The sequence below is a fragment of the Bactrocera tryoni genome, chromosome 1 (assembly GCF_016617805.1).
Source record: "Bactrocera tryoni isolate S06 chromosome 1, CSIRO_BtryS06_freeze2, whole genome shotgun sequence".
In the NCBI taxonomy this organism is placed as follows: Eukaryota; Metazoa; Arthropoda; class Insecta; order Diptera; family Tephritidae; genus Bactrocera; species Bactrocera tryoni.
The window spans coordinates 42751234-42769893 of NC_052499.1; the positions used below are offsets into that span (position 1 = coordinate 42751234).

Consider the following 18660-nt stretch of genomic DNA (forward strand, 5'->3'; position numbering starts at 1 on the left):
AGATCGTCTCAATCTCACGATGGATCACATGATAATCTTGCAATATCAGTTTAGGCACATCATCAATAGTTTCGGGAAGAACAACTGACCTTCACGTAATTTGTACAGGGAGTGATAAACGGCCTCGATTAAATTCACTATATCATAGTTAAACAGTGGTTTTTGAGGGAGCTTCATCACTGAATCATAAAAATTTCATTTATATTACACAAACAAACTATATATGCTATAGTGGTCCGATCAGAACAATTTATGCGGAGTTGGTACTTTTACATTAGGCAATAGTTCACGCCAGGTTTCGGAAAGATATTTTGTCAAAAGAGCTTTCCACACAATTACTTAACTTTTTAGTTCAATCGTATGTATGTATATATGTATGTACGCTAAATGCTACCGTAGTCCGATATCGACATATGAATGTTGCGGCAAATGAGTAGCTTCTTGAAAGGAGGTAGGCGGACATGCCTAAATAAATAAACTCTGCTCTTCACGCTGCTCATTTTCTTACATACATGCATATGTACATTTAATAGGGCCTCCGACGTTTCCATCCAGGTGTTACAAATGCGCGGGAACCTAATATACCTGGTCAGCGTATAATTAGCTTTAGGAAAGGGCAAAACGAAAACAATAATCTTTATCTCTTGTAAAGTAATATAATAATAATTATTTTTTTTCCAATTTAATTATTCTTCGTTGTGGTCTTCAAAGTATTTTTGATAACTAATCTTTTCAGCGGTCTTAAGCAATTTAATATATATATAAAATTTGTATGTGCGGTTCAACTTCTTTGATTTACGTTATTCAAGTACAGAACATCTATTGATAAGACAACTTCATATATTGGAAGAGGCATATGAAAAGCGACCAAACAAGCGAATAATCATCTGCTTAAATGAGTCGATCACTTTCCCATTTCCTCTTCACCGATAAGCGATAACTTGAAAAAATAGAGATGCCTTGCCAGGAGGAACAAATTCATGGTGGACGATGCCTTTGATACCAAAAAAGACAATGAGCATCGTTTTCACTTTGGATTTGTTCATTCATCAGCGACCTCTTTCGTGTCCTTCAAAAAGGTCTGGTGCCACCGAAACACACCACTTCTTGCTCAAGCAACATTTGGGTAAGCTTGCTTGATCATATTAAATATGAATATGTAACCGAGACACAGCTTTACCGAGTTTCACACAGAATTTAATTGCGTACCTCTGCTCTAACGAACGTTGCATTTTCGGCTTGCTGCTTGTTTGTCCTGACTCTTCAGGTGCTCGTTCCTTATCTAGGAACGCCCTCTACCGAATCCAGTCGGTGCGTGCACGCTCTTCGCGGCGGAAGAAAATCAGTCCTATTACTTTCCGGACAAACCCTGTAACATAACGATTTTAAAACTTCCAGTTGATTTTGAAAGTTTGTGAGCGCGAGTGAGCAAATTATCCTCGTTATGCTGTGCTTCAGTGCCGAAAGTGGTTGAAATTGGCCTACATATTAACCGGTTTCCCTATATACATATGTATATATATATTTTCCCGTAGTTCCTAGGTGGAACATAGGGCCTCAATAAATAAATTATAATTAATTTTGTTTAAAGCTATGAATTTAATTTCTCTCCAAGAATAACTACTTCTCTGTGCTTCTGCTTCGTCTTCCCGTCTCCAGGTGTTGGCTAGTCTTCCGCGTCTTCGGCTTCCTTGCGGATTCCAATCTAGCTCTGTTCTGCTAATGTCATCGTGAGGCTTTCGCAGAGTGTGGCCGATCCATTTCCATTTACGACGTCGAATTTCGATATGGATTGATAGCTGTTTGGTTACGGTCCAGAGGTTAGCATTGCTAATAACGTTAGGCCCGTCTCCCTAATAGTACATAAAATTACTGCCGTGAGTATAAAATTGTGGCGAAATATCTTCCCAAGCTACATATAAATAGTAGTTGAATAGCAAAAGTACATAAAATCAGTCAAGACTTTCTTCTACATATACCTAACATACTTTTCAAAGTCGCCAAAAATACAAATTTTCACTTTTTTTTTGTTTTTCTTGCATCTAATACGCATTTTATGGTCTTAATTAAAGCACACATTTTTTTAATTCGATGATCTTGTAAGAACTTCTGCTGTCAACGCGAAGGCACGTTTTTTTCCGAAGGTCAGTGGGAAATTATATCGTAATGGCCGACTTTTGACTATTTTCCTTAGAAAATGTAATAAAATCTTTGTAAAGAACGTATCTTTGGAATAATAAAAAGTGTAAATCAAATATTTCATTTCATATATAAAAAAATATTTCAAATAGGCCATGTTTTGCTCAACGAAAATCCTGGCATGAAATGCCTTAAGCTTATTGATTGACTATCGCGATTTTTGTGTTCCACATACGCATTTAAAATTTTTAGATAAGTAACTTAAGTAATATTAGGTAAGTTATAAAGATGTTCCTTTATAAGTACGTTTGACAGTCACACCCACTTTTGCCAATATTTCATTGGTTAAGAAAAGCAAACAACCTTATCAAAACACTTACAAATTTCTTATGCATGGTTATCTAAATTAGTATCTTTTATTATCAGCAGCAGCGCTTACTGTTCGATATCTTCAAAACATATTACCCTAAGTTTAATGGTTTTATTCACCTAACTGTTGTCTCTAATATTGTATCATCAAAGAATTCCGAACTTAGAAAAATAATCTCATTTGCAAAAGAAAAAATATATTTTAATAACTGATAAGATAACTCTAAAAAATAATAAAATTTTACCCCCCATAACTTTCTCCAACATTGACTATTTTATAATAATCTAAGGCAAAATCACGGAAAGCTAATCATCGAAACAAGTATTAATTTCCTTAACTTATCTAAAGTGGAATTATATTTTGAAATAAGCAAACAAGTGGCAATAGAAAAAATAATAAAATTGGGGCACATTTTGATGAAAATCATTGTAAGTTCCACAGTCTTTGTGAAATGAAGGTTCTTGTGCTTTTGGCAATTTTCGCGCTAACAGGTAACTCTTAAAGACTCCTTAAAAAAATTATATATATAGTACTACTAAGCGTACTTTCTTATAATACTGTTAACTAGCTTCGGCTGCTCCTCTCGATGATGAGGACGACAATGGACGCGTCAGTGGAGAGAATGGCTGGTATGTACCGCAGCTTGATGGTTCCTTAGTCTGGATGAGTACTGAAGAAGGCGAAAACCTTTTGGCAGAATATGAGAAGAAAGAAGAAATGGAAGGGCGTGCTTTGAGCCTCTCCCCAGTCACCTACTACCTGTATACCAAATCCAATCAATATGACGCACAAAAAATTACCGCTAACAAGAAAACCATTTCCAACTCACATTTCAATGCCGATCATCCAACACGGTTTTTGATTCATGGCTGGACTCAGGGTTATGAAGCCGATATGAATACTCAAATTCGCGACGCTTGGCTGTCACATGGTGACTACAACATTGTCGTTGTTGACTGGGGACGTGCACGTTCTGTTGAATATGTCTCATCCGTCGCTGCTGTTCCCGGTGTAGGAAAGAAGGTTGCCAGCATGATTGACTACATGGCTAGCAATAATGGTTTGAACTTGGATACACTCGAAGTGATCGGTCACAGTTTGGGTGCTCAAGTTGCCGGCTATGTTGGCAAGAATGTCGGCGCTGGCAAAATTCACGGTATTGTCGGTCTGGACCCTGCTCTTCCACTCTTTAGCTACGACAAACCCAACAAACGTCTCAATTCGGATGATGCTCACTATGTAGAATCAATCCAGACAAACGGTGGAAAGCTGGGTTTCCTAAAACCAATTGGTAAAGGTGCCTTCTACCCGAATGGTGGCAAGAAACAACCAGGTTGTGGTACAGACTTAACTGGTTCCTGCAGTCATGCACGCTCGTGTATTTACTACGCTGAGGCCGTACGTGAAAATAACTTCCCTTCCATGCGTTGCGGTGACTACGAAGATGCAGTTAAGAAGGACTGTGGCGGACAATACAGTGGCGTGAAAATGGGTGCCGTTTACAATTATGAATTTGTTAGTGGTGATTACTATGTTCCAGTGCGCAGCACTGCTCCATATGGATATGGCAGCTAAATAAGTCACGAAACTGATATGAGTGAAATCAAATAAACACAGGGAAAAACGAAATAAATTATATTCAGTTGTATTTTAATAATAAGAATTATTATAGACTTTCATTGAAATAGTTTGTCTAAATATAACACCATCAATAAACTTGTTTAATTATGTCATCAACAACAACAATAATCATATAATATTGGGAGGTAATGGACTGATGACAAGAATTGGCAGTTTATGTGGGCATGCCAAAAAAAAAATCTAACGAAGTTTTCAAATTATTAAAGGACTTCTTTGAAAACTTTGTTAAAATATTCGAGTATTGGCTTAGTTCAACCCTTAAGTTTTTCTAGTATGTTACTGTATGAGTATATATGTACATACTATGTACTTATACTATATGGTAGATGCTTGATCGAGCTCTTTTTCCATTCTTGGAGTTTGGAAATTTTTCAATGACTACGAACGTCCTTTTTATAAGTGATGCCAATGTTAACCGTTCTACGTTTTATAGAACTTTTGTTCATTTTCTCCTTAATTTGATATATTATATAAATGAAACTTAATAACCTTCAAAATTTCAACAAGTTATGGAACAAAACGGTGACATGTCATCCATATTACGCCAATCTAACTATGCAAAATAAAACCATAAATTAATGAAAACATTTCTAACAACTGACATCCCGAGGTGCCATGCTGCCTTTTCACTCATTTTCAGTCACTTATGTTCAGCTGTTCTTGAGTTATAAAAATATATATGTATAATAATTTTGCGAGAAGGGCCTCCGTTAGGACCTTCTGTAGGACTAAGGGAATACCAGTGCAAATTTTTACGTCTTTCTGTGCTACGGTTCCGACGTTATGCGGGCACATAACGAAAAGCGTTTAGTTTTTATATACAGTCGAGTCGCGATAATTCGTACCCCGCTAATTCAAAATTCTCAATAATACGTAAAAATTTCTGTCCCTTTGAAGAAACTTCGATAGTTCGTAAAAATTTCATACATTTTGGTCCCCACGTTATTATAATCGTAATAATCGGAACGCAAAGAATATTGAACATCTTATAAACCGTAATTTTGTTTCGTAACCTCTTATAACTCGTAATGCGAAATTTTTGACAGTTAAATCACCGCTAGGTTTCGTAGACGGTTATGCCGCTATTCTACTGTGCCCAAAAAATAAGGTGACATTATATTTATTTTGAAAATTCTTTACTTATTCTTCTAAATCAATTTCATCCCCTTCAAAATAATCCCCTCCCGATGCAATGCACTTATGCCAACGGATTTTCCAATCTTCGAGACACCTGTTGTAGTCACTTTCCGGGATGGCCTTCAGTTTCGTCTTCGCTGCGGCTTGAATCTCCTCTATCGTATAAAAACGGTGTCCCCGGAGCGGTCTTTTGAGCTTGGTGAACAGCCAGAAGTCGCACGGCGCCAGATCAGTTTTTGGCGAAATGATCACGAATTACGAGGGCAGTATGGGATGGTGCATTATCGTGGTGTAAAAACCAAGAATTGCCTTTCCACAATTCTGGCCTTTTTAGGCGGATAGCGCTACGCAAACTACGCATAACCTTCAAATAATACCCGTATTCCTTGTTGACCGTTTGACCGGTTGGAATTAATTCATAATGCACAACACCACGATAATCGAAGAAAACAGTCAACATGACTTTGATTTTTGAGCGACTTTGGCGCGATTTTTTTGGTCTCGGCTCTCTTTTGGCACGATATTCGCTCGATTGATCGGTTGTTTCGGAGTCGTAAGCATAGATCCAAGTCTCATCGCCAGTTATAATGCGTTTCATGACACCCTGGTAGTCGGAAAGCATCGTTTCACCCACTTCAACGCGACGCCTTTTTTCCAAAATATTCAATGTTTTCGGTACCAGTCGAGATTTGACGCAGTTGAGGCCCGAAACATCCTTAAAAATGGTATTGGCTGAGCCCTTCGATATACTAACTTCATCAGCAAGGTCTCTAATTGTTTATCGACGGTTTTTCAACACCAAATCTTTGATTTGTTGAACGTGAGCTTCGTCTTCGACACGTTCACTTTTAGCAGCTCACAAAACGACACGTATCTCAAACACTAACGAATATTTTGACATGAAATTTGACATAAATGTGATTGACAGTACTACCAACCTAAAAAAAAAAACAAGTAAAAACGTTAATTTCGGTTGCACCAAAGCTAAATACCCTTCACAGGTGCAGTTCTGTTAGTAACTATGTGTTCAGTTTGTATGGAAGCTATATGCTATAGTTAACCGATCTGAACAATTTCTTCGGAGATTACATTGTTGCTTTGGAAAATAGTATATACCAAATTTCGTGAATATATCTTGTCAAATGTGAAAGTTGTCCATACAAGAATTTGGTTCCGATCGTTCAGTTTGTATGGCAGCTATATGTTATAGTGGTCCGATATCGGCCGTTCCGACAAATGAGCAGCTTCTTGAAGAGAAAATGACGTTTGCAAAATTTCAAAACGATATCTTAAAAATTGAGGGACTAGTTCGTATATATACAGACAGACAGACGGACAGACAGACGGACAGACAGACGGACATGGCTAAATCGACTCAGCTCGACATACTGATCATTTATATATGTATATACTTTATAGGGTCTCCGACGATTCCTTCTGGGTTTTACAAACTTCGTGAAAAACTTAATATACCCTGTTCAGGGTATAATAATTCTCCAAATCCTTCGACGAGCGCAGTTTAAATTCAAATGTCACCTTTTTGGGCACAGTAGTATATAAACGTGGAGGATGGAGTCATGTGTAGAAGTTCACGCAAGTAAGGAAAGTTCTCTGATCGCCATTCACTTGGGAGTGGCCAGAAACGATTATTTTACATATGGCTCAAGCAGCTCACTACTTCCGGTCTTTGACCAAGTATCCTCTGGGTAGCCTAAGAACATCCGTTCGAAGGCGAGCTAATGTGAAAAGGCGAAACATCCCCTACATAGGGTTGTGCGCTGGGTTTGGGACCCGCCACGTAAAAAATCTTACCAATGAAAATCAACAATCAGCCTCGGATGAGAGACCCCTCTTTTGATGACGACCATGGCAAACGAAATAAGGACTACGATTTGAGGGCATGCACCTGGAATGTCCGGACCCTTACTTGGGAAGGTGCCGCTGCCCAGCTGGTTGATGTCCTCGCGAAAATAAAGGCTGACATCACCGCCGTCCAAGAAATGCGATGGACGGGACAAGGACAGACACGAGTAGGTCCTTGTGTGCGCCCACGCCCCGACGAAAGAGAAGGACGATGTGACCAAAGATGCCTTCTATGAGCGCACTTACGAGAGCTGCCCCAGCCACGATGTCAAAATCGAGCTTGGCGACTTTAACGCCAGGGTGGGCAAAGAAGGTATCTTTGGCACTACGGTCGGTAAATTCAGCCTCCACGACGAAACATCCCCAAATGGGTTGAGGCTGATTGACTTCGCCGGGGCCCGAAATATGGTTATCGAAAAACCGCCAACCAGATCGATCATGTTGTGTTAGACGGAAGACACGTCTCCAGTGTTTTAGATGTGCGTGCGCTCTTGTAGAACCCCCAAAGGTGATCTAGTGACCGATGCCCAGAGCATACTTAAATTATGGAGGCCTGCTGAATGGCAGTGAACGCACAACGCCAGGAGAAGTCGAACCCGATTCACCAATCGATGACGATGGAGCAGACGTTCCATTACCCGACCATGAAGAAGTTCGAATAGCAATTGCCCGCCTGAAGAACAACAAAGCGGCAGTGGCCGACGGATTGCCGGCCGAGCTATTCAAACACGGCGGCGAGAACTGATAAGGTGCATGCATCAGCTTCTTTGTAAAATATGGTCGGACGAAAGCATGCCCAACGATTGGAATTTAAGTGTGCTATGCCCAATCCATAAAAAAGGAGACCCCACAATCTGCCCCAACTACCGTGGGATTAGCCTCCTCAACATCGCATATAAGGTTCTGTCGAGCGTATTGTGTGAAAGATTAAAGCCCACCGTCAACAAACTGATTGGACCTTATCAGTGTGGCTTCAGACCTGGAAAATCAACAACCGACCAGATATTCACCATGCGCCAAATCTTGGAAAAGACCCGTGAAAGGAGAATCGACACACACCACCTCTTCGTCGACTGTCGCTGTTGTTAACTCGGCTATAATCGCGTAAGCGATGTCTACGCCAACTAAGAAGAAGAAGTATATAAACGTATCAACACTGTTCAATTATTCAAAAAAAATTCCGTCTTTGCAAAAAAAAATTTTTAAAAAGCCAATTTTTTCAGAAAGTAATGGTATGTAAACCTTTCAATGGAAAGCTTACAAAACACAGCCTGTGCAAAACAAGTCCCAAGGAGATCCAACATTTTCGTGCCAAATTTTGTGCAGTAATGTGCCCCATTTCTGGCTCAATGCGTAAATTGCTGTATCAGAAAAAACAACGCTTTGGTGTGGTTTGAGAGCCGTTGGAATCATCGGTCCACTTCCATGATAACAGAATATTTGGTATCTGAAACTGAAGCTTGTAATCTCGGCGATATTAGGTTTCAAAAAGACGGCGCCACTTCCCGCATATCGCATCAATCAATGTATTTATTGAGAGACCACTTCGGTGAGCAGATAATTCCACGTTTTGGTCTGGTCGATTGGCCAGCGAATCGTGTGATATCACACCGTTAGACTTTTTCCTGTGGGGATATATAAAGTCTAAAGTCTATGCGGGTAATCCCGTTTCGAATCAGGACTTCGAGCAAATCACAAGTGTCATTCGCTAATTACCAGTTGAACGAGCCATTGAAAATTGGGATCAACGAATGAACCATCTTAGAGATAATCTTCAAAAAGTAAATGCCAAATAATGTTCTGTCGAATGATAATAAACATTCTTTATTAAATTTGAAGTTTCTGTGTGTTTTTTATGTAGGGAACCTCGAAATGGATCTCCTCATCATTATGTTGCTAATACGCCATGCTGTCTTATAGTATGGTTGAAGTAGCTTGAGAAGTTTTAATCAGATATGCAGGTTTATAAAACATTTTGGTTTTTATCTCTATAGGTAAGTGGTCGGCCCAATATTTATGCTGTTGAATAATGTCGGTTATATTTATTGTATTGTATCACGATTTATATAGGATCCCATTTTTTACCTAAGTTAACGAGAGCGCAGTAAAATGAATGCGCTGAGAGCCGGTTGTTTTTAATCAATTGACCTGTGTTTTCTGTAAAAACTCTTAATTACGCACATTAGAAGCAATACTAATATAAAATGTGAAAGGGAAGATAACATAATTGCTAATAGTAGTTGTTCATTTCATTCCCCTCCTAGTATCGAACATTTCTCTTCCGTTGAATAAACTTAGTTCGAATTTTTCGTTTAGCATAAACTCCATAAAAAAACGATTCAATAAATGTTGTTTGTGTTTTTGGCCAACCCTAATGACACTTAATATTTACCAATCAATCTTCATAACAAGTATAACTTGTGATGGTATAAGCATTCGATAAGTGTTAGCATTCTAAAGGGTTTATAGGTTTATGTGCTTGCTGTAGACAAGCAGGTGATTAACATTTAAAGCACACTAAGTGGCAAATACTATCTTATTAGGCTTCGAAAACAAAGGAATGCCGCTACTGTGCTCAGATTAATAAGCAGAAGGTGTACTTAAGTAGTCGCCACCTTGTCTTAAAATTATATCATTTCAATTTGTGATTATGACATTGGCATGTAAAATGACTTTCATAGCAGACAGTCAGTAATCCAGTTTTAGAGAATATTACTTTGAATGCTATCAATATTTTTTAAATAAATAATTGGAGAATTGGATCATTGTTTCGTTACTAAAAGATAAAACGAAGGAGAGATGGCCGCAATAAGAAACCTGCTAAGATGTGGCGCTACAGAGTTGATACTGGGAGGTCCTAAGATCCTGATTGAGAGCTTTTTTGGCCAGAAAAATTGTTAAGGGTCGCCAACCGCTCTTTAACATGGCTGGAATTCAGGTGGAGTTTGCTGTTAATGAAGTGCAAGAACGAAGTGATTCCATCTGACTGACGGATGTCACTTCCAGGTTAAAGGTATGGAAACGTCCAGAAATTCCGACGATAGAAGGACAGCAATACCGCCAAATGCCATTCGAGCTCTAACAGTATGTCGCACAAATAGAAGCTATGCAGAGGATTCAAGTCTAAGGTCTATGGGAAATCGTTCATTGTGCGCAATGCCTGAACAACCAATTCAGTGCGATCACCGTACGGCTATGGAAAGGAAAACACATGCGTGAAAAAGAGATGTCAACACTAAGGGCGCCTGTTGACAAGAAATTATTGTAGCACTAGCTGCCAACTTCGATGGGATTTAAAGAAATTACTGTCAACAGTAGTATACTATAAAATCTGGAAGAATATACTGATATTTTCGTAGTATTGATTCTTTAGCAGAGGGACTGATGATTCCTTAAAAAAATAAATTATACTCAGAACAGCAGCAGTAATAATAACAATAACATACAACCAAAGATCAAAACCACACAGTTTTGAAAGCAATGCAGCGAGCGGTTTTAGATACACTGTAATAGACACTTAAAATACTGAAGGCAAACTGCTGTGTTTAAAGATATCAAAATAAAAAGATAACTTGGCATAAAAGCTTTTAAAAGCTGCGCACTATAATTTCTCTTTTCGAGCTAAATTAAAGCACATACTGCCAGAAACTTGAGTATTGGCACTAGCGATAAGACTGAGCAATTGTGCTTAAGTGGTTTAGAAGATTAGATATTTAGATGGCATGGAAATGCCCACTTTATTAAAACTTTTAGCCGACAAGTGCCCCTTGCTTTGCGATCATCTGTGCTAAATTACAGTTCTGTATCTTAATTTGGTACTAAGTTATGGCACTTTGTAGGTTTTCCTTTAATGAGTTTTTTAAGGGCATGGCAGTGGCCCCATTTCTGCCATCCAGGAACTCCTCCTTACTTATTTGCCAAGTTTCATTACGGTTTGTCATTTTTTACTCAAGTTACAGCTTGTACATATGGACGGACAGACAGACAGTCACTAGGAATTTAACTAGTCTCATCATCCTGATCATTTCTATATACATATATGACCGTATATCTAACTCGATTAGTTTTAGGTGATACACCACAATAACCAAATTCCCTCAAGATAAATCTATATAACCTCCAACGGATAATCACAAATCTCGTGACACGACTCACCGATTCCTATGTGAAGCGTGAAATCGGCTACAATTACGCCTACTTTTCTTATAACAAAATTTTAAACTAAATTCGTTTATTTAACTGTCCGGAATACAAATTAAGAAAAAATTAATATAACGAGGTAAATCTTAAACCTAATATAAAGATTTTCGAATTTCCAGGTGACTTTATACAGCATGTATCGGCAAATAGTTACATACGAGTATGTGATTAGCCGGACAAGCTTTCTTAAAAATTATGTGGATTAGCGTTGAATGAAAATGGATCTCTAATATAAAGAATGCCTATCCTCTGGTTGACGTTTTCCTCATTAACTTAATATGCTAAATTTAGCCTTTTCGATTTAGTTAATATCACATGCAATCATTAAAAGATATTTTTAATATAATTGTAGCTGACGCGAACCATTTTTCCACCATCTAAGGGAATTTTTCGATCTTTGATTCCTGTAAGTTGTAAGGGAATAAAACGTTCGGTTGCAGGTTCTTTACTTGCTTCCATTCCTCCACAAAATAAATTTGACAGTGCTATCATCAGAATAATGTTCGGTTGTGCAGGGCATATATATCGTATGTCACGCAGATATTAAATAAAGCAAATTCAAGTACGTATTCTTGAAAATAAACCGATAAGACTAATCAATCCGCGTACGAAGTATTGATTAAAGACATTCGATTTTCCATTTTGCTTTTATACTCTCGCAACAATGTTGCTAAGGAGAGTATTATAGTTTTGTTCACATAACGGTTGGTTGTAAGTCCTAAAACTAAAAGAGTCAGATATAGGGTTATATATACCAAAGTGATCAGGGTGACGAGTAGAGTTGAAATCCGGATGTCTGTCTGTCCGTCCGTCCGTCCGTCCGTGCAAGCTGTAACTTGAGTAAAAATTGAGATATCATGATGAAAACACGTATTTCTTGGCTCCATAAGAAGGTTAAATTCGAAGATGGGAAAAATCGGCCCACTGCCACGCCCACAAAATGACGAAAACCGAAAACCTATAAAGTGTCAGAACTAAGCCATAAATAAAGATATTTGGCGCAAAGGATCGCATTAGCGGGGGGCATATTTGGACGTATTTTTTTTTTGGAAAAGTGGGCGTGGCCCCGCCCCTACTAAGTTTTTTGTACATATCTGGGAAACTACTATAGCTATGTCAACCAAACTCTATAGAGTCGTTTCCTTCAGGCATTTCCATATACAGTTCAAAAATGGAAGAAATCGGATAATAACCACGCTCACCTCCCATACAAAGGTTATGTTGAAAATCACTAAAAGTGCGTTAACGGACTAACAAAAAACGTCAGAAACACTAAATTTTACGGAAGAAATTGCAGAAGGAAGCTGCACCCAGGCTTTTTTTAAATTGAAAATGGGCGTGGCCCCGCCCACTTATGGACCAAAAACCATATCTCAGGAACTACTAGACCGATTTCAATGAAATTCGGTATATAATATTTTCTTAACACCCTGATGACATGTACGAAATATAGGTGAAATCGGTTCACAACCACGCCTTCTTCCAATATAACGCTATTTTGAATTCCATCTGATGCCTTCTCTGTATAATATATAGTACATTAGGAACCAATGATGATAGCGGAATAAAACTTTACAAAAATACGGTATTTGAAAAATATGTAAATGACGTATAATAAAATTTACCACTTTATCATGCGAGAGTATAAAATGTTCGGTGACACCCGAACTTAGCCCTTCCTTACTTGTTTTATATAAGTAACTTGCTGCCTAGTATATCGTTTCAAATGAACTTATATATTCGTAATTTTATGTCGGAATAGGTTATGAACCGAAAACTACTTAGTTGACCCGAATCATACACAACTATAAAGGAAAACAGGAAAAGAAAGCCGAAAAATACATGTCCAAGGTGGTCAAAAATCAAGGTTATGTTGACAGTTTTCTTCGATTATTAAGGTGTATACCACACCGAATTTCTCCCGACCGGCCAAACTATCAACAAGAAAAATAGATTTTGAAGAGTAAATTAAGAATTTTGTAATTATTATTATTATATATGTACATATATAAATGATCAGTATGTTGAGTTGAGTCGATTTAGCTATGTGCGTCTGTCTGTTGGTCTGTCGTCTGTCTGTCTGTATATATACGAACTAGTACCTCAATTTTTAAGATATCATTTTGAAATTTTGCAAACGTCATTTTCCCTTCAAGAAGCTACTCATTCGTCGGAACTGCCGATATCGAACCACTATAACATATACCTGCAATACAAACTGAACGATCGGAATCAAGTTCTTGTATGGTATACGAAATTTGGTACATACTATATTCTAAGACAACAATGTAATCTCCGAAGAAATTGTTCAGATCGGTTAACTATAGCATACAGCTGCCAATCAAACTGAACGATCGGATTACTATAGCATATCTTTATATATATAAATCTTCTGACCGTGTGATTGTAATTGAACTGCTCCTAAACGGCTGGACCGATTTCGATGAAACTTTTTGTGTGTGTTCAAGGAGATTCGAGAATGGTTTAGATTCACAATTTGGTCCACTGGAAAATGTTTTTTAAAATTAATTTTTCATTTGTAATTAATTGCTAATTTTGGAATGTTTGACCGATAGATTGCGCTTCCATCGCAGTATCCAATATTCAAACCTTAATTGGCGTAGACGTGCAATAAACAAAACGGTGCCAAAATAAAAGGCGGCATCTGTAGACAAGTTTTCATAACGTGGACAGAGTTGTTCTTTCTTAAGTAATAAATTTGGGGGATTCAATACATCTATGGGTAGCTATAACATTTTTTTCATACCTGCTAACTATTGGAGGGGGTATCTTGACAGACAATTTAAAATTGCAAAAGATCTGGCATAAAAAAATTGCGGCATAACTGAAGTGTTGATAAAATGGTCTATTAAATTTTGAGATATACAGAAATTTTTTCGAAGCATTGCAAGACTGATGCCATAACCTTGCCAGCCGATTTTTCTTAATATGCAGTCCACCAGGCTGACAATCGATTGGACTCGATTGATTTCACTGATGCACAGCCCAAATTCAATTGTATTTTTACCCCAAAAACCAATTATTTCTTAACGCACGAAATGCTTTTTGATTCATTTTTGTTGCTTCACCAAAAATGCGATTATTCCTTACTTAATACTTATAATCTAACTAATAGAAATCATATAGTTGGTATTAGTAATACTACCTATGTATCAGCCACAGTAAAACGTGGGCGGGTCCTCTAGTAACTATATATATAGGTAATAACATAATCTCTGAAAAAATTGTTTAGATCGGATTACTATATACAAATTGAACACATGGTTACTTAAAAAAATACACCTGTGAAGGGTATATTAGCTTCGGTGCAGCCGAAGTTGACGTTTTTTCTTGTTTTTTACTCATAGTAGTAACTAAAGCAATTAACAGAAAATAACGTGGTTGTGATTCACAGTGTTCTTTTTGATGCTGAGGTTCTTGTGAGACAGACAACCTAACATTAATTCCTCATATTATATGTTTCTTGCTTGAAAAACCTTTGGCTCAACAAAGCCATTATACTCATATAAAGCAGGTTTTAGGAGTATAAACCTATGCAAGATTTACATTTGTTAACGTCAGTGAACTTAAACTATCTTAGTAAATACAATATAAGTAAAAACTTAGATAAGAATGTATTGAAAGTTAAATTAAAATTACGACCGTCGCCTTAATTAGCTGCTTAAACTGCCCAAAAAGTTATCATTTTTCTTTAAAGACAACGCGAGGCCGATAATAATTGACATATTACACTTCTAAATAATGTATAAGAAGTTAAATATGATTTATCTGCAACAAATCTTAAGTGGGTTGATAGCAAAAGTACGCATATTTATTTTCACTAGTTGAGTGAACTCTTATTTGATATTTTGTATCATGACAGACATCTGGTGGGCCTTTACTAAATATATTTAGCAACTAATTATTATGCCATAGATTGCGCTAGTGATTTCCTTGATTTTATATTGGGATATTAGAATGTTTTTTATAACGTCGACAAAAAAGTACAGAAGAGTATAATAGTTTTGCTTTCCTAATCTAAACTGATCTCAACAAATTGTTATATCGAAATGACAAAATGGGGGAAATCGGGCAATAATTTCACAAAGTTTCCATGGCTATATAGCATGTAGCGCTGTCTTGTTGGATCGAAATGTCATCCACATCATAAACAACGTTCTCAGAAAAATATAATAAAACATACAGAAACATACAATCGGTGGCAAAAATGATGCTCGAAAAGGACAGGCGTCTGTCCCGTAGTAGTCTGGTAACAGATGCACAGGGTGTACTGAAAATAATGAGCAAAACTTCTCTAACTTCCTTTCTGTCAAATGACAACGAAATTTATCATCCATCCTGAGAACTAATGAAGGATTACAAATGAAAACCCTTGATATTAAGAACTTAGGAGACAAAAGTAATGAAAAAACGGATTAGAATCCCTCTCTCAATGGCTAAACTTAACACTTCACAAATCGCTCGTACTAATACTAGTCCTTCTAATGGCACAGAAGCATTGATAATTTCAAAACCTATTGAGCTGAGGGTTGGAGTATTTTAGAGACGAGTATATGGACCTTATGTTTACTAAAAAAATAATTCAGTTAGAAACTTTGTTTATATTAAATGGATGGTAAAGTTCAGTGAACGAGCAGCAAAGCAAAGCTTCCTAATCGTTAGTTGCTTATTTTGGAATATCCGAGCAAATACTCATATAAGCCCGTTGGACTATAAGTGTAAAGATCTGACAACCTTGGAAAGTTTACTTTATTATAATTCTGTACTGAATATCGAACTTTAATGACCAATAATATTCACCAACATATCGTTCTATCTTCTTTTATTCACAACTTTATCATATACAATTATTCAGTACTTAGTTGCCATACCCATAGGGAGCAGTGCTGTGAACTGGAACATAGTAATCACCACTGACGAATTCATAATTGTAGAGGCCACCCATTTTCACGGCACTGTATTGACCACCACATTCCTTGCTAACGGCATCTTCGTAGTCACCACAAACGCATGGAGGGAAGTTATTTTCTACGCACTTTTAGCTTCAGCGTAGTAAATACATGAGCGTGGCATGACTGCAAGCACCAGTCAAGTCTAAACCACAACCTGGTTGATCCGCCCACCACCGTTGGGATAGAAAGAGCTCTTGCCAATTGGTTTCAAGAAACCCAATTTACCACCACATGTCTGAATTGTTTTCTACATAGTGAGCGTCCTCTGGGTTAGAGACGTTTGTTTGGTTTTGCTGTAACTGGAAGGTGGGAGAGCAGGGTCCAGACCGACAATAGCATGAATTTTGCCAGCGCCGACATTCTTGCCCACATAACCGGAAATTTGAGCACCCAAACTGTGACCGATCACTTCGAGTGTATCCAAATTCAAACCATGATTGCTCACCAAGTAATCAATCATGCCGGCAACCTTCTTTCCCACTCCGGGAACAGCAGCGACGGATGAGACATAGTCAATAGAACGTGCACGTGCCCAATCCACAACGATAATGTTGTATTCACCATGCGATAGCCATGCATCACGAATATTAACATTCATGTCCGCCTTATAGCTTTGAGTCCAGCCGTGAATTAAAACACGAGTTGGATGACTGGCATCAAAGTGCGAATTGGAAATGGAGTCCTTGTCAGCAGTAATTATTTGACTATCATTTTGATTCGACAGAGTGTACAAGTAGTAGGTGACTGGAGAGAGATCCAAACGTCCCATAATTTTTTCCTTCTCCTCATGTTCTGCCAACATATTTTCAGCTTCGCTACTAGTCATCCAGACGAGGGAACCATCAGCTTGAGGCACATACCAACCATCCTCGTCATCGACAGGAGCAGCCCAAGCTAGTCAAAGGAATGTTAAAGAATAAATTGAATTATTAAAATATAATTTTAGAGGAGTATAAGGGTTAGTAGCCTGAGTAATAACCTGTTATCGCAAAAAGCGCCAAGATCACGAGAAACTTCATTTCGCTAATGGTGGAGAATAAACAATGATGGTCTTCTGCTGTGATCACCTTTTTATATGCTTTCCAAAATTTAGATATATTGAGATAAATTGTTGAAAAGTAAAAGGGAAACACGTTTCATGTCTGATCATTCAAAACATTTTGGCTTATGTTGCACGTGCCTGAGAAAGTTTGCCGATAAGCATAATTAGAAAATCAATAACCATAAATAAAAGCCGTTTAATATTGATGAAAGCTAATTTTGTTTGAAGTTTTTTTTGGCTAGTGATAAGGAAGATGTGTGAAATTGTATTATATTATTAAAAATATATTAGCCAATTGAGTTAAGTACATGTACCTGCGACCTCTGCACTAGAAGCAGCACCATATGTTAATGCACAATAACTACAATTATATCTAGGTCGAACACGAGAGATTGAGCCGATTGATTCGTGTCGCTATCGGGGCTAGTGGTAGTTGCAAGTATCATCCCAGGGAAAATACCTTAAGATGTAACAGAACCTCAACAGAGGATCGCAATCTAAGCAGTTTTTACCTATATAAAAGGCTTTCTCCGGAAATTAATAGAATTGGAGTTGATTAAAAAATTCTATTGAACTAATCGTGACAATTCTGGAAAAACTTTCAGTGTAATTCCTTCATAGTAGATGCAGCGTTACTTAGCGCGATTTCCAAACATTGTAGGCGTCACGGAAATCATTATCCGAAGCCAATATTGTGAGCCGAGATGCATGCTGCTTGGATCCCTTCTATTGTCTCAAAAGGCTTGCCTTTCATCGTCATTTTCAGGCAGCTGCGGAAGTGCTTTGTTAGGTAGCTGTTCGCAAGAAAGGTGGTGTGAGCCTGTACATATAATTTATATAACTCATACACCGACCGACAAATTCGGTATAAGATTTATTAGTAAAACGAAAAATAGTATATATATGTATGTTGTATATGGGAGTTAGGGGTAGTTCCCTGTGGTACAGTGCGATTTCGTCCATTTTCGTATCGTAAGATGGGAATGTAAGAAGAATGCCACCTTCCAAAATTGATTGAGACCAGTCGGTCGGATCTCCCATCGTCCAGTTCTTACCCCGGCTCTTATTAAGCCCTCCCATACGATCTGGGGAGTAAAATTTAAATACTCTGGAATTTTTTAGTTATTGATTTATACCGCTTCTATCGGGTGATTTTTAAGAGCTTGATAACTTTTTTTAAAAAACGCATAAAATTTGCAAAATCTCATCGGTTCTTTATTTGAAACGTTAGATTGGTTCATGACATTTACTTTTGAAGATAATTTCATTTAAATGTTGACCGCGGCTGCGTCTTA

General features: G+C 37.7%; 2 protein-coding genes and 1 pseudogene across 2 annotated transcripts in view; 1 reads left to right on the forward strand and 2 right to left on the reverse strand.

Annotated features, from left to right (window-relative positions):
• Window positions 1-18660, reverse strand: part of LOC120768043 (RYamide receptor) — a 368160-nt gene that overhangs the window by 249204 nt on the left and 100296 nt on the right. The window lies entirely within an intron of this gene.
• LOC120767055 (phospholipase A1 VesT1.02-like) lies at window positions 2946-4252 on the forward strand. Its single transcript, XM_040092911.1, has 2 exons — window positions 2946-3000; window positions 3078-4252. The coding sequence occupies exons 1-2, from the start codon at window positions 2961-2963 to the stop codon at window positions 4082-4084; spliced, it is 1047 nt and encodes a 348-aa protein (XP_039948845.1). The 5' UTR covers window positions 2946-2960; the 3' UTR covers window positions 4085-4252.
• Window positions 16230-17197, reverse strand: LOC120767068 (annotated as a pseudogene).